The 13,559-nt window shown below is 49.7% G+C and overlaps 1 protein-coding gene across 6 annotated transcripts in view; it reads right to left on the bottom strand.

Annotated features, from left to right (window-relative positions):
* RANBP3 (RAN binding protein 3) overlaps nt 1–9,442 on the bottom strand; it is a 36,196-nt gene extending 26,754 nt beyond the window's left edge. The window contains exons 1-2 of one of the 6 annotated variants that reach the window (XM_077331837.1): nt 9,283–9,384; nt 6,267–6,322 (exon numbers count right to left, since the gene is read on the bottom strand). In XM_077331837.1, coding sequence (XP_077187952.1) covers nt 6,267–6,322; nt 9,283–9,304 — 78 coding nt within the window. In that variant the 5' untranslated portion in view covers nt 9,305–9,384. Of the gene's footprint in view, nt 1–6,266; nt 6,323–6,927; nt 6,965–9,282 lie in introns of those variants that run through there. The other 5 variants (XM_077331844.1, XM_077331839.1, XM_077331843.1 and 2 more) reach the window with 5 other exon arrangements.
* Between the last annotated feature and the right edge of the window lie 4,117 nt (nt 9,443–13,559).

The following is a 13,559-nucleotide window of genomic DNA, read 5'->3' on the forward strand; positions in this document are numbered from 1 at the left end:
ACAGGCCCACCTGGGACTTGGCCAAGAAGGCTTCTATTATGACACAACAAGAACCAGTCCCTGGTCTCATGCCGCGTGGACCAGGCTGCTATTACAGAACACGACCAACATGCTTGGAGGGTTTTTGCTTGCCTGCAGATAACTACTGTCCATTACCGTGAGTCTCAAATCACAGGTGAAAGCAAAGATTCAAAGGACCCTCAAGGCTATGCCAGCGTTACGGGTTCAACCATCTACCATTTCTTTACCTCTCTTGCGAATTCTGAGCTCATATTAATGCACTGTAACCAATACAAATGGGGAGTGAGTTTTCCGCAAAGGCTGAACTATCTGGAGTGCCAGTTTGGTGTAGTGGTTAGGAGTGCGGACTTCTGACCAGGCAGTGATATCAGGGCTCTCTCAGCCTCACCCACCCCACAGGGTGTCTGTTGTGGGGAGAGGAAAGGGAAGGCGCCTTGAGGTCCACATATGGGTCTCTGCCTGATTTCAGGTCTCAAGAGCAAGACCTCTGATTCTTCCTGTTTCCAGCAGCAGCATTGTATGTGGCCCTCTTCCCCATTCTGCTGCTCTTAATGGCTGCTTAACTGTTCTTCAGGAGCAGTGGCCTGCTATGCAAGACCATGGTCCAGCTGGTTGCTACTCCTAACAATGGATCCCCCACCCTCTTTCAGCTGCCAACTTGTCACCTCTGAAGACAACAAAAATATGTTCCAGGTCACCAACAACAAACTCCAGCATCTGCAATGCAGCTGTCAAAACTAGCCACAACAGATAAACTAAGATATGTGAAGCACTTACCATTTCACCAGGGTTGCTTTTGCCACCAGTGGCTTGGCTGAGCACTTTGGTGTTATAGAAATGAGCCACAGGTTTGCAGTTCTGATGCAGAGAACTGCCAACCACTGTATACCAGTTCAGACAAAATGAAGAACTGTGATTTGCCAACACCTGAGAAATATGGGAGTTCAGACTAGGGTTGAGCGCGGCAGTGCACTTTAGTGAGCACTGCCAGTGCCGCGGCGCAGAGGGGGGGGGGGTGCCGAAATGCCAGCTAGCACCACCCCGCCCCTTTGTGGCGCTGGCTGCCTCGAACTGCGGTGCACGCCGAAGCAGCCAAAATACGCCAGAGCACTCAACCCTAGTTCAGACACAGTTTGGCATTAACCCTGAGTCAGTCTCTTTTTATAGAATCATAGAGTTGGAAGGGGCCATACAGGCCATCTAGTCCAACCCCCTGCTCAACGCAGGATCAGCCCAAAGCATCCTAAAGCATCCAAGAAAAGTGTGTATCCAGCCTTTGCTTGAAGACTGCCAGTGAGGGGGAGCTCACCACCTCCTTAGGCAGCCTATTCCACTGCTGAACTACTCTGTGAAGATTTTTTTCCTGATATCTAGCCTATATCATTGTACTTGAAGTTTAAACCCATTACTGCGTGTCCTCTCCTCTGCAGCCAACGGAAACAGCATCCTGCCCTCCTCCAAATGACAACCTTTCAAATACTTGAGGGCTATCATGTCCCCTCTCAATCTCCTTTTTTCCAAGCTGAACATTCCCAAGTCCCTCAACCTATCTTCATAGGGCTTGGTCCCAGATCATCCTCGTCGCTCTCCTCTGTACTCTTTCAATTTTATCTACGTCCTTCTTGAAGTGAGGCGTCCAGAACTGCACACAGTATTCCAGGTGTGGTCTTACTAGTGCCGTATACAATGGGACTATGACATCTTGTAATTTTGATGTGATGCCCCTGTTGATACAGCCCAAAATGCATTCACCTTTTTTACCGCTGCATCACACTTCCTGCTCATGTTTAGCTTACAATCCACAAGTACCCCAAGGTCTCGTTCACACACAGTGTTACCTAGAAGCGTATCCCTCATCCAGTAGGCATGTTTTTCATTTTTCTGACCCAGATGCCGAACTTTACACTTATCTTTATTAAATTGCATCTTGTTCTCATTTGCCCATTTTTCAATTGTGTTCAGATCTTGTAGAACTCTGTCTCTATCTTCTGGAGCATTTGCCAGTCCTCCCAATTTGGTGTCATCTGCAAACTTGATGAGTAGTCCCTCCACCCCCTCATCTAGATCATTAATAAATATGTTAAAAAGTACCGGGCCGAGCACCGAACCCTGAGGTACCCTGCTACTCACCTTCCTCCAGTCTGATGAAACACCATTGACAACAACTCTTTGAGTGCGGTTCTCTAACCCTGTGGTCCCCAACCTTTTTGAGGCTGGGGACCGGCAGGGCAACTGACGCCCGCGCATGCAGCGCATGCACGGCCGAAATCGCGCATGCGCAGCACTGATTCCCTCTCCCCCCCCTCCCACAGTAAGAAGCTTCCCGGGCCGCAAGCTTGCGGCCCGGGAAGTTTTTTACTGCAGGGGGGGGCTGGGTGAGGGAGCCGCGGCCCGGCGCCAAGGCCTTCGCGGCCCAGCACAAGGCCGCAGCCCGCGGGTTGGGGACCACTGCTCTAACCAATTCCCTATCCACCTAACTATCTGAAAATCCTGATTGCAGTACTTCAATTTATCCATCAGAACATCATGGGGAACCTTGTCAAAAGCTTTACTAAAATCCAAGTAAACAACATCAACTGAATTTCCACAATCCAGCAAACCTGTTACTTGGTCAAAAAAGGAAACCAGTTTGGTCTGACAGGACTTGTTGGAGACAAATCCATGGTGACTTCCTTGGATCACCAAATTGTCCTCCAGATGTTTGCAGATCTCTCCCATTAATATCTGCTCCATTATCTTCCCCACAACAGAGGTCAGACTCACTGGCCTGTAGTTTCCCGGGTCATCCTTCCTTCAGAATAATGTTTGCTCTCTTTCAGTCCTCTGGGACCTCTCCAGTCCTTAAAGAGGTCCTGCAGATGATGGGCAAGGGTTCTGCAAGTTCTCCAGAAAGTTATTTGAGCACTCTTGCGTGTATTTCATCCGGCTTAGGGGATTTGAAATCCAGTGCAGCTAAATGCCTCTCGACAACCTCTCTGTCCATGTCAACCTGCCACCCAGACATTATCCTTTGGCTACTGCTATCTCTAGATGTGCCTAAAACCTTTGACCTGTGAGAAAAAACAGATGCAAAATAGATGCTGAGCCTTTCTGCTTTCTCTGCATCCTCCGTTAGAGTTTGTCCATCTGCACTCAACAGTGGGCCTATTGCCTCCTTTACTTTACGTTTGCTCCTCACATAACTGAAAAATATTTTCTTGTTACAGTGGGCTTCCCTCGCCAATCTCAGCTCAATCTCAGCTTTGGCCTTTCTGATGATTGATCTACAGTGCCTAGTAACCTGTAGGTACTCTTCTTTAGAGCTCTGTCCTTCCCTCCATTTCCTGAACATTTCCCTTTTATTTCTTAGTTCCTCTTGAAGTTCTCTGTTCATCCAAATAGGCTTCTTAGAGCTCCTGCAGTGTTTTCGTCTTTCTGGGATAGTCATTGATTGAGCATGCAATAGCTCTTGTTTGAGTAGCGCCCACCCTTCACATGCTCCCTTCCCTTCCAGCATTCTCATCTATGGTATGACACTCATGTCTCTGAGTTTATTAAAGTTTGTCCAACGAAAATCCAACATCCGAGACTGGCTACAAGCTTCCTTGCCTCCCCATCTCAAAAAGAATTCTATGAGGACATGGTCACTTCCCCCTAGGGTCCCCACCACCTTTACCTCATCCACCAACTCTTGCCTGTTGGTCAGTATTAAGTCCAGTGTGGCTGAACCTCTTGTGGGTTCATCTACCATTTGATAAATGAAATTGTCAGCCAGGCAGGTCAGAAAGTTGCATGACTGAGGACGCTTCACAGAGTTTGTTTCCCAGCACACATCTGGGAAACTGAAGTCACCCATGATGACAAGGTGCTGCCACTTGGATATTTTCTCAAGCTGCTCACAAAGTACAGCATCCACATCCTCTCGTTGGTCAGGCGGTCGGTAGCAGACAGTAACCACCACACTGTTTGTTTTCCCCTCACTTATTTTCACCCAGATGCTTTCCACTGTAGATATACTCTCCTTCACTAGAATTTCCTGATAGGTATGCCCTTTCCTCACATACAGTGCCACTCCTCCTCCTCTTCAATCTATTCTGTTTTTTCTGAACAGTTCATATCCATCCACTATTACATTCCAGTCATGAGAATCATTCCACCAAGTTTCTGTGATGCCTACTAGATCATACTTTTCCATCAGCATGAGAAGTTCCAGCTCTTCCTTCTTCTTGCCCATGCTTTGGGCGTTAGTATAAAGGCATCTGAATCCTCTTACTTTTGTTTCCCTATGAGCTGGCCTTCCTGGTTGGGCTGCTCCCGATCGGTCTCCTTCCTTACACTCCCTATGTTGAACATCTTCCTCTTGTGGCTTCAGGTTATAGCTCTCCTGATGAATCTCCCCAGGTTCCTGCCAAACACATTCTTCCCCAACTTCGATAAGTGCAGTCCATCAGGTGCTAGTAAGCCTTCCTCAAGAAAGCCTATCCCCTGGTCCAAGAAACCAAATCTCTCCTGCCGGCACCAATTACGCAGCCACTGATTCACCTCCATTATCTTCCTTTCTCGACGCATTCCTCTTCCCCTGACAGGCAAGATTGAAGAGAATACCACTTGTGCCCCCATTTGCTTGAGCTTCCTCCCTAGATCTTGATAGTCTGTTTTAATAGGAGCGATGGTATTCACGGACATGTCATTCGTTCTCACATGGACCATCACAAATGGGTAGCGATCCGTAGATTTGAGGAGTTTGGGCAGCCGTTCTGAAACGTCTTTAATTTTTGCTTCTGGCAAGCAACACACCTCTCGGGTTAGGTGGTCAGGCCCAGCCACATAGCGATCCACTCCTCTTAGCAGGGAATCTCCAATTACCAGTACTCTCCTTTTTTTTCCTTCTCAACACCATTTCCTTCTATCCCCGTGGCCTCTTCACTTTGTCTTAGACTTTGTTTTGGGACCTCTTCCCTCGTTGACCTGAAATCTATTCTGGAGCTCCAAAGGCCCCGAACACCGTCTCACTCTACGCCATTGAGTCTTTTTCCTAACTGTCTGCAGAGGCTCCATAATGAGGTCAATCCCCTTATCCTCTTCAGGACTGGTTGTATCCTCTTTATTCAGAGTTGCACAGCTCTGGTCTATGAACTCCTCCCCTTTCTTAATTTGGGTCAGAGTAATAATCCTCTTGCAAATTTAAATGGACTTCGGGGAATGGTAGAGGACAGGAAGGCCTGGAGGATCATTGTCCATGGGGTCACGATGGGTCGGACACGACTTTGCACCTAACAACAACAACAACAAATAACTCTCTTCTAAGCCCCTAATCCTTTCCTCCAAAAATTTTACCAGCTTACATTTGGGGCAGATGTAGTCCATCTTGTCTTCAGGGAGGAAGGCAATCATGTCACACTCACAGCAGATGATGGGATGAGTGTCCTGGAGGCCCATTGTAACTTCTAGATAGTGCAACTACTAGGGAAATATAATCTACTGATTCTAATTGCTAGGCCGCGAGCCCCAGGCCAAGAGCCCTCTTGCGAGGGGCAGCCCTTTTTAATCCTCCCAGCAATAACCCAGCAATCACCTCACTCAGCACCACAATAGCCTCATCTGGTCAGCAGCAGCTGCACTCCCCAACAGCTCTCTCCACGTGCTCTCAGTTGTCTGAGCTCTGCCTTTGGCGAAGAGCAGCCCTTTTTAATCCTCCCAGCAATCACCTCACTCAGCAGCACAATAGCCTCACCTGGTCAGCAGCAGCAGCACTCCCCGACAGCTTTTTAACTAGGTGTTGTTTCTCGTGACCCTCTAAGCCAGCAAGGAGCTCTTTTCCACCCTGTGTCTATCTCAGCTGACACCCAGATTTCTTGGATGGACACCCCAACACCAACACCACTGATACACAAATAATTCGCGGCAGGCAAGCCTCCCTGAAAGGCAGCCAGCACAAGCGCTACTGAGTGTTTCCTGGGGGAAAAAAAGTCAAATGGCGAGCTATGTGCATTATACAGAATACTGCCTGCAAGTGAAGGTAGCTTGAACAGCACCTGTGCTAAGTGTCTGCTTTCATGCACTCGCCAGCCTCCAGTTGCAGGCAAGGCAATGTGGAAAAGGAAGACAAAAGCACAAAAATCTGCCCTGAGTCTCAGCAAGAAATGCAGACCAGAAGTGAAGTAAATAAAAAGTCACAGGTCCAGCCTATTCAAGCCAGAACTTGCGAGTAAAAATGGATAACAACTTTTAATTATGGATATGGTTAAGGCATGAAGCTTTCTTACCTTTTGTGCTTTATCCTTCTGGAACACAAAGACAGGAGGCGCAATGGCTGGCTTTTCTGCAAAGATATGAACAGAAGGAAAGCTTTTCCTCCTGATACACAGAGAGTGCACACATGGCTTTCCAACTGCAAACTGCCTCTGCATTAGCAACCAAGATTTCCTCTTTTGGACCAAATGTCCCAACAGCCAAATTATTTCAATTTCACTAGAAACAGGTAAGCATATCAATAGTGGGCAAAGGGCTACATCCTGCAAATCTGCTCTGCTAGCACAAGCACTGCTACTAGCAGAATTGATCTGTAGGACCCAGCCCTGCATTTCATGGGAGAGCAGAGAGCCAAGTCCATCCTCATTTAAACCAAAAAATATTCAGTGGGTTGCTGTGTTAGTCTGAAGCAACAGAACAAAGTTTGAGTCCAGTGACACCTTGATAATTATACCCAGAATTAAACTTGGTTGGTCTTAAAAGTGCCACTGAACTCAAACTTTATTCCAAGCCAAAGGTATCCAGGTATGGGGACTGTGAAGAAAGTATTCAAAGCTCAATCCAAACGTTTTACAGCAGCATGTTTGCAACCAAGGCCAGCACATTCTGGCCACTGCAAATTGCCCTGTCAGCTCACAAATATTTAAAATACCTCCAGCAAATGTCCATGGTTACCTCTCAACTTCTTGGAATGCATTAAATTGTGAGCCAACCAGGAAGTTCTGCTCCTCAGCCAATGTAATTTGCTGCCGTTAGTGAACTGTACCTCTTGTCAGCTAACCACAGCCCTTTATGAAGCCAGGATATTTCCTAGAGGTAATATGATCCAAAATGAGTTCTAAAGTCCTACAATCACAGCACACTGGACAATCATAGGAACCTGAGGAGCATCCCCTGAGCAGATGTTCTCCAGAAGTTCCTCATGTTTCTCCTCCCACCATGGCCCTCAGTCTGCAAGGCCTGAGCAAGAATATTAAGGGTTAGACATTTTTAAAGTTATTAATTCACTAGGGGTAAAGCCCAATGTATCCAGGAATACAACGGGCAGTAGAGCCTGGGGGTGGGAAGTGGAAGGAGAGGCTAGTTGGTAAGAAGTGGCATAGAGGCATGTGCCTCCATATCAGGCGGGTGGTTTTGGACAGCCCAGTGGCCAGTGTGCCTCAGGGTCCGTAAGAGGGGGAAGGTGGTGGTTGACGTGATGGTTTGACAGGTGCTCCCCCTCAGAGAAGACACAGGCTGGCTTCCCTAAGCTCTGTAGGCAGGAGCCATTGCCTCAGGAGGGCAAAGCTGATGAGACCCCATGCATCCCTGGCAGCTCACTCACCTCAGGAAAGGTGTCTGAGGGGCCAGAGACTGCGAGGAAATGGCAGAATTGTGGGAAGACCATTAGGGGCAGGAGTTCTAATCTGACTGTCCTGCGAAGTGCAGGGGGTTAGACTAGATGACCCAGGAGGCCCCTTCTCTATTATTCTATGATTCTATGACTGAGCAGCCCATGGGTGGATGGCCAGTCAGAGGTGTGCAGGTGCCAATGATGGACCTGATTGGCCCATAACCCTTAACACCCAACTCCTCCCATGAACCCTTACTGCTTTTATTTAGATGGTTACAGATAGGGTTGTCTCAATTCAGAAGCAATTTGATAGCACTCAACACACCCAAGCACGCCTCCGATCAGTCTAACACACAAGACATACCAATGCAAAAGGTGAATTTCAAATACATGAGAGAGAATTAACCATGGAAAAGCCTCTCAATGGGATGGGGAAGAGCAGCAAACTAAGGTTAATCAGCAGCTCCCATTCATCACGTCAAAACTGTAACTCTCAAATGACAGGCATCAGGGCAGAGGGGAAGCTTGTATTGACCAGCCACAGAGCCCAAGCATCACATGTGCACAGGACGGGAAGAGCTTATTCCCTCCAGAGGGAAGCTTTCTGAGAGGACAGAGCAGCATTCTAGTGAGGGTCAAAAGGCTTGTAGGGGGAAGATGATCACAGGGCTAGGAGCACCTTGCCAGGATGGAGAACCAGCAGCTATGGTCCTGAGAGGGCCTGACAGGTACCAGTGGCCGAGAGGCAGAGCCTCTGCTTGACCATTTATGCACTGGGAACTTCACTGCCCCAGCTCTCATGCAGGAGTACAAATCAGGGGTGGATGAGGCGCACCGGGCCAAATGCTCCCCCATGTGGGTGCAGGAAGAGGTGGGGCTACCTGCCACGACTAAAACTGCAGCCTGTAGCCTGGCATGAAATCTCCAGGGCATAAACGGTCCTTGGCCCCCAGAAGGAACCAGGGCTGATCCCCGCAGCATCTCCAGGGGAAAGGGTCAAGCAGGGGGTGACAGGAAAGGCCTTGCGTTGAGACTGGAGCGGGGCTGCCAGGCTGAGTGGGCAAGGCTGGGCTTAGGGGGGGTGGGGCGGTGCTTGGGAACTGGAGGCGCTCCCGCTCCCCGCGGCGGCAGAGGCGCCTTCCGACCGGGAATTTCGGGGTCTTCCGTGGCCGCATCCGTCTCACGGCGCCAGAACCTGCGGGCGGACAGCCGAGGGACCTCGCAGGCCTTCCCGCGCGCTTTGGGGCACGAGACCGAGGGCGCTCCTCTCGCGACTCCGGTTCTCAGCAGCACTCTGCACGTGCTCAGAGGCCGGTCGTTCTCCATCCCTGCCCCCCCCCCTCGGAAGTCGCGCCTTGCCGGGCAGGCTGAGGCAAGGGCCGCAGTTGCGACGAAGCCCCTTCCCCGGGGCCGGGCGAGGAGAGGCCTGCGGAAGGGCGGAAGCCCGCCTCGCCTCGGGGCGCCGGGCCCTCTGCACATGCTCCGGAGACTCTGCTCGCGCCCTGCCAAGGGCGGAGACGCAGCTCAGGCCACGGCCGCAGCCTGCTCCGGGGGCGCTGTCCGCCCTCTGCCCATGCTCGGGCGCCCTCTCGCCCCTCTCTCCGCTGAGGAGGCGTCTCCCCCCCATCTCGCCCGGGAAGGCCCCGCCCCCCCTTTCCCTCCCCCGCCGCCCTTCCCGCCTCAGCCGGGCCGCCTACCTTCGTTGGCCAGGTCCGCCATTTTACTTCCTTAATCACTCCCACAATGCCCCGCGCAAGCGACGGGCAAAACCCGACTGCCCGATCTACGCGCGCCCGTTTAGGAGCCTCTGGTGCAGCATTGAGCATGCGTGAGGGCGGAGCGTAAAGAGAGGTTTGCGAGCAGGCGCATTGCTTTCCCCCGTTCGGACTCGGCTGCGCATGCGCGTTGGACCGCCGCACGGCTACGGCTTCGGATCCTTTCTCTGGTCAGCTTCGGAAAGCAGCAAGACCGCATGCGCATCTGCCGGGACGCGCCATGGGGAGGCCGAGGGTAGTCAACCTGCGGCCCTCCAGATGCCCATGGACTACAATTCCCATGAGCCCCTGCCAGCTGGCAGGGGCTCATGGGAATTGTAGTTCATGGACATCTGGAGGGCCACAGGTTGACTACCCCTGCTCTAAGGAGCGAATTGTGATTTCAATACAAAGTGGATCTTGTCATAGATTCAAATGGGTAGCCGTGTTGGTCTGAAGTAGCACAATAAAATCAGAGTCCAGGAGCACCTTTAAGACTGTGCCACCATTGGCTGTATTTGGTTGGGACACAGTCTACTGATGTGACAGAATTGATTTTTGCTCTATATTCCCTGTCATGTTTCTTATAGTCATAGTCTGAGGAAGAGTGCTTGCACTCGAAAGCTCACGCCCTGAATAAATCTTTGTTGGTCTTAAAGGCACTACTGGACTCTGATTTCATTGAGGATCTTGTCATGTTCACTGCTAGCTATGTGTGTTGCATGTGTGCACACACAATGTTGTTTGTGTTGAACATTATAAACAATATTGTCTTATTGTCTTAGGAGTTTTGGCAATCCAGCAGGAAATGAGGAGGTCCCATTCCCGTATGCTTTGCATTATAGAATACGTCCGAAGAGGATTTCCTTATATAGGCTTTGCAATTGGCTTATGCTATTGTCACCTTTATCATCACGCTTTCATGTCCCCCAGGCACCTCCTCTCCAACTATTTTTTGCTAAAGGCATCCTTGGGCACTCAGAGTTTTGGGAAAACCTGGAATTTCTTGCCAGCCCTGGAAAGGTTTCCCAAATGGGTAGGAGTTAATTAATTTTTTTATATCCATTTTAAAAACTATAGTCACATCAACCCCCTTCCTAAAATGGCCAGTACTGGGCCTGGAGGGGGTAGGGAGGGGAGGGGCCCTGGGTAGGCTATGCTTCCCTACCGTATTCTTCTGGGGTTTCTCAAAGCCTGAATAATGTTTCATGGCTTTCTTAATGGTAAAACAGTTAGAAAGGTTGCTCCAATTCATAGTAATATTGCTGTTCTTATGCAAGTGATGAGCTACAGATAAGGTAGGAGCAGGTGACAATTTGGGAACTCTCAAATTGTGTAGAACGCTTTGCCAATTAACCAGAGAGGGTGGAGGGAATAGCTTGACATGACCTCTGCATGACCTCTGGGAGGCAAAAATATTGGGGAGCAGCTGCATATCAGCCAAAGAGAAAAAAGGAGAGCGTAAAATATACTTCCAAGAGCATCCTGGAGAGACAGATCTTGACGGTGTTTGGGATAATTTGCCCCCAATGATTCTTCACCCTGGATTAAATCTAATTGTAAGTTGGCTGGCTTGTGCTGGATGTCTCTGAAAATCCTAGAATCCTAGAGTTGGAAGGGGCCAAACAGGCCATCTAGTCCCACCCACTGCTCAATGCAGGGTCAGCCTCAAGCATCCAGGATAAGGATCTGTCCAGCCGCTGCTTGAAGACTGCCAGCGAGGGGGAGCTCCCCACCTCCTGAGGCAGCCCCTCCCACTGCTGAACTAGACTCATAGAATCCTAGAATGGGAAGGGGCCACAAAGGGCATCTAGTCCCACCCCGTTCAATGCAGTCTCAAGCACCCAGGATAAGTATCTGTCCAGCTGCACCATGCTAGCAGGGGCTAATGGGAATTGTAGTCCATTAACATTTATTAAAGCTATGAAGATCTTGGGGGTCAACTGAAATGAATGGGGCCATAAGTGGTTTTCACTTTGATTCCGCCTTTAAGGGGAAGAGGAAAGAGTTGGGAGCTGAAGATAATGGAGGTGTGTTGGTGGTAATGGCAGGTGGGATTTGGATTCTGGAATCACGAGACAGGTTTTCTAGAAGAAGGCCTGCTAGCACAGGATGGACTTCACTTATCCAAGTTGGGAAAGAACATTTTTTGGCATGAACCTGGGTGAGATGCTTCAGATGCCTATATCAGGGGTGTTCAAACTGTGGCTCCTCATATGTTAATGGACTACAATTCCCATTAGCCCCTGCTAGCATGGTGCAGTTGTGTTCATGGTCATGTTGTTCGTTCACACATGGACCATCACGAATGGTATGACCAGTTTGGGCATCTAGCCATAATATCTTTAATCTTTGTTCCTGGCAAGCACCACACCTCCCAGGCAGGGAGTAACTCTCAGCAGGGAGTAACTGATGATCCAACACTTTCCTTTTCCTTTGAATGCCACTTCATCCTATCCCTGTGCCCCCTTCCCTCAGTCTTTGATTTACTTTTGCTTCCTCTAGTTCAGGGGTAGTCAAACTGCGGCCCTCCAGATGTCCGTGGACTACAATTCCCAGGAGCCCCTGCCAGCGAATGCTGGCAGGGGCTCCTGGGAATTGTAGTCCACGGACATATGGAGGGCCGCAATTTGACTACCCCTGCTCTAGTTAAAACAAATGTTCTGGCCCGTGCCACTTATCTGTCTCAGCTGGTAATAAGTAAACAAAGAAGGGCAATTTACCCTTGCAAGATGCTCCATCTTGCCTTCAGCTCTTGTAGAGGGTTGCTATGAGAACATTCCCCTTACACTGAGACAAATGTTCTCGTGGGAGTGGCAAAAATGATACAAGAGAGCATATATTGTTCCACTGCCCTGCTGATGTAGACATTCGTGGCAACTTGATTGAACCTCTCCTTAAAAAGTTGCCAGGACATCATGGTGTAGATCGAGCAAAGAGGCTGCTAAGTGATGAGTCCCCCCAGGTGACAACTCAGCTGGCTAAGTTTTGTGCCGCTGCCATAAAAATCCAATGCTCTAAAGTAGCGATCCCCAACCTGTGGGCTGCGGACTCCCATCACTCCCAGATGGGACTATCTCGTTGCAGAGAAACAAGCTCAGGGTTCCCATTGATTTGTCATTGTCACGAGTTAAAATTTCCATGAAAGTAAAATGTTCCTTATGTTCCTTGTTGTGGCGTGTCTGTATCTTATTTTGAAGGGATGTTTAAACATTACCATAGCGATCAGAGAGCGTTAGGGCAGTGGTTGAGAGTAGAGGAGAAAACTACCCACCCTCACCGGGCCTCAGTAAAAGGCATTGAGTGGTCCCCGGTGAGTGGTCCCCGGCGTTGAGTAGTCCCCAGTGATAAAAAGGTTGGGACCGGGGACCAGTCAACACTTGACAATTTTACTGAGGCCCGGGTGGGGGGGGCTAGTCTTTTGCCGAGGGCCACCACTGCCTGAGTCCCTGCTCCGCTTGCTTTCCTGCCAGCGCCCCTGACTTCCCACCACCCACTGGGAGGCGCTGCCAGCAGCAGCTGCGCAGTGCCATGCCAAGGGGAGCCCCAGCCATGGTGGCCACCGGAGAGCACCAAAGATGAGCCGGAGGCAGACTGGCAGGGCAGCCCCAGAGGCAGCAGCCACGGAGGAGGACGAGGAGGAGCCACTGCCCGGTACCAAATGATCCACAGACCGGTCCTGGTCTCCGGACCGCAGGTTGGGGACCACTGCTCTAAAGTAGCATAAACTTCTATTTTATGATCTGTTTTGAATTGTATTACATTAAATGACCATATTATTTTGGTCTATGTATCGACTTCATATAACTGAACGATTGTAATAAAGTTTGTTTGATTGATTGACATATTATGAGCTGTTGTTTCATTCCCTGGCAATAGAGTCGATGTTAGGGGTCCTCATTGCTGGTCTTATCCAAAAGCCTGGCAGAACTTCATTTCATAGGCCATACGGAACTGTTTAAGTTCCAATAGGGCCTTGATCTTGTTGAGGAGCTCATTCCACCAGGCTGGAAACACAGATGAGAAAGCTCTGGCTCTGGTCGAGGCCGGATGGATTTCTTGGGTCCAGGAATTACCAGGTTGTTAAGAGTACATGGAGTGAGTTGCTCTTCACAGAGTACAGGCAAGCAGAAGGTTCTAGAGATATGCAGGACCTTGACTGCATAAGGCCTTGAAGGTGAGTACTAGAACCTTAAACCTGATCTGGTACTCATCTGGTA

Source organism: Paroedura picta, chromosome 4 (genome assembly GCF_049243985.1).
Source record: "Paroedura picta isolate Pp20150507F chromosome 4, Ppicta_v3.0, whole genome shotgun sequence".
In the NCBI taxonomy this organism is placed as follows: Eukaryota; Metazoa; Chordata; class Lepidosauria; order Squamata; family Gekkonidae; genus Paroedura; species Paroedura picta.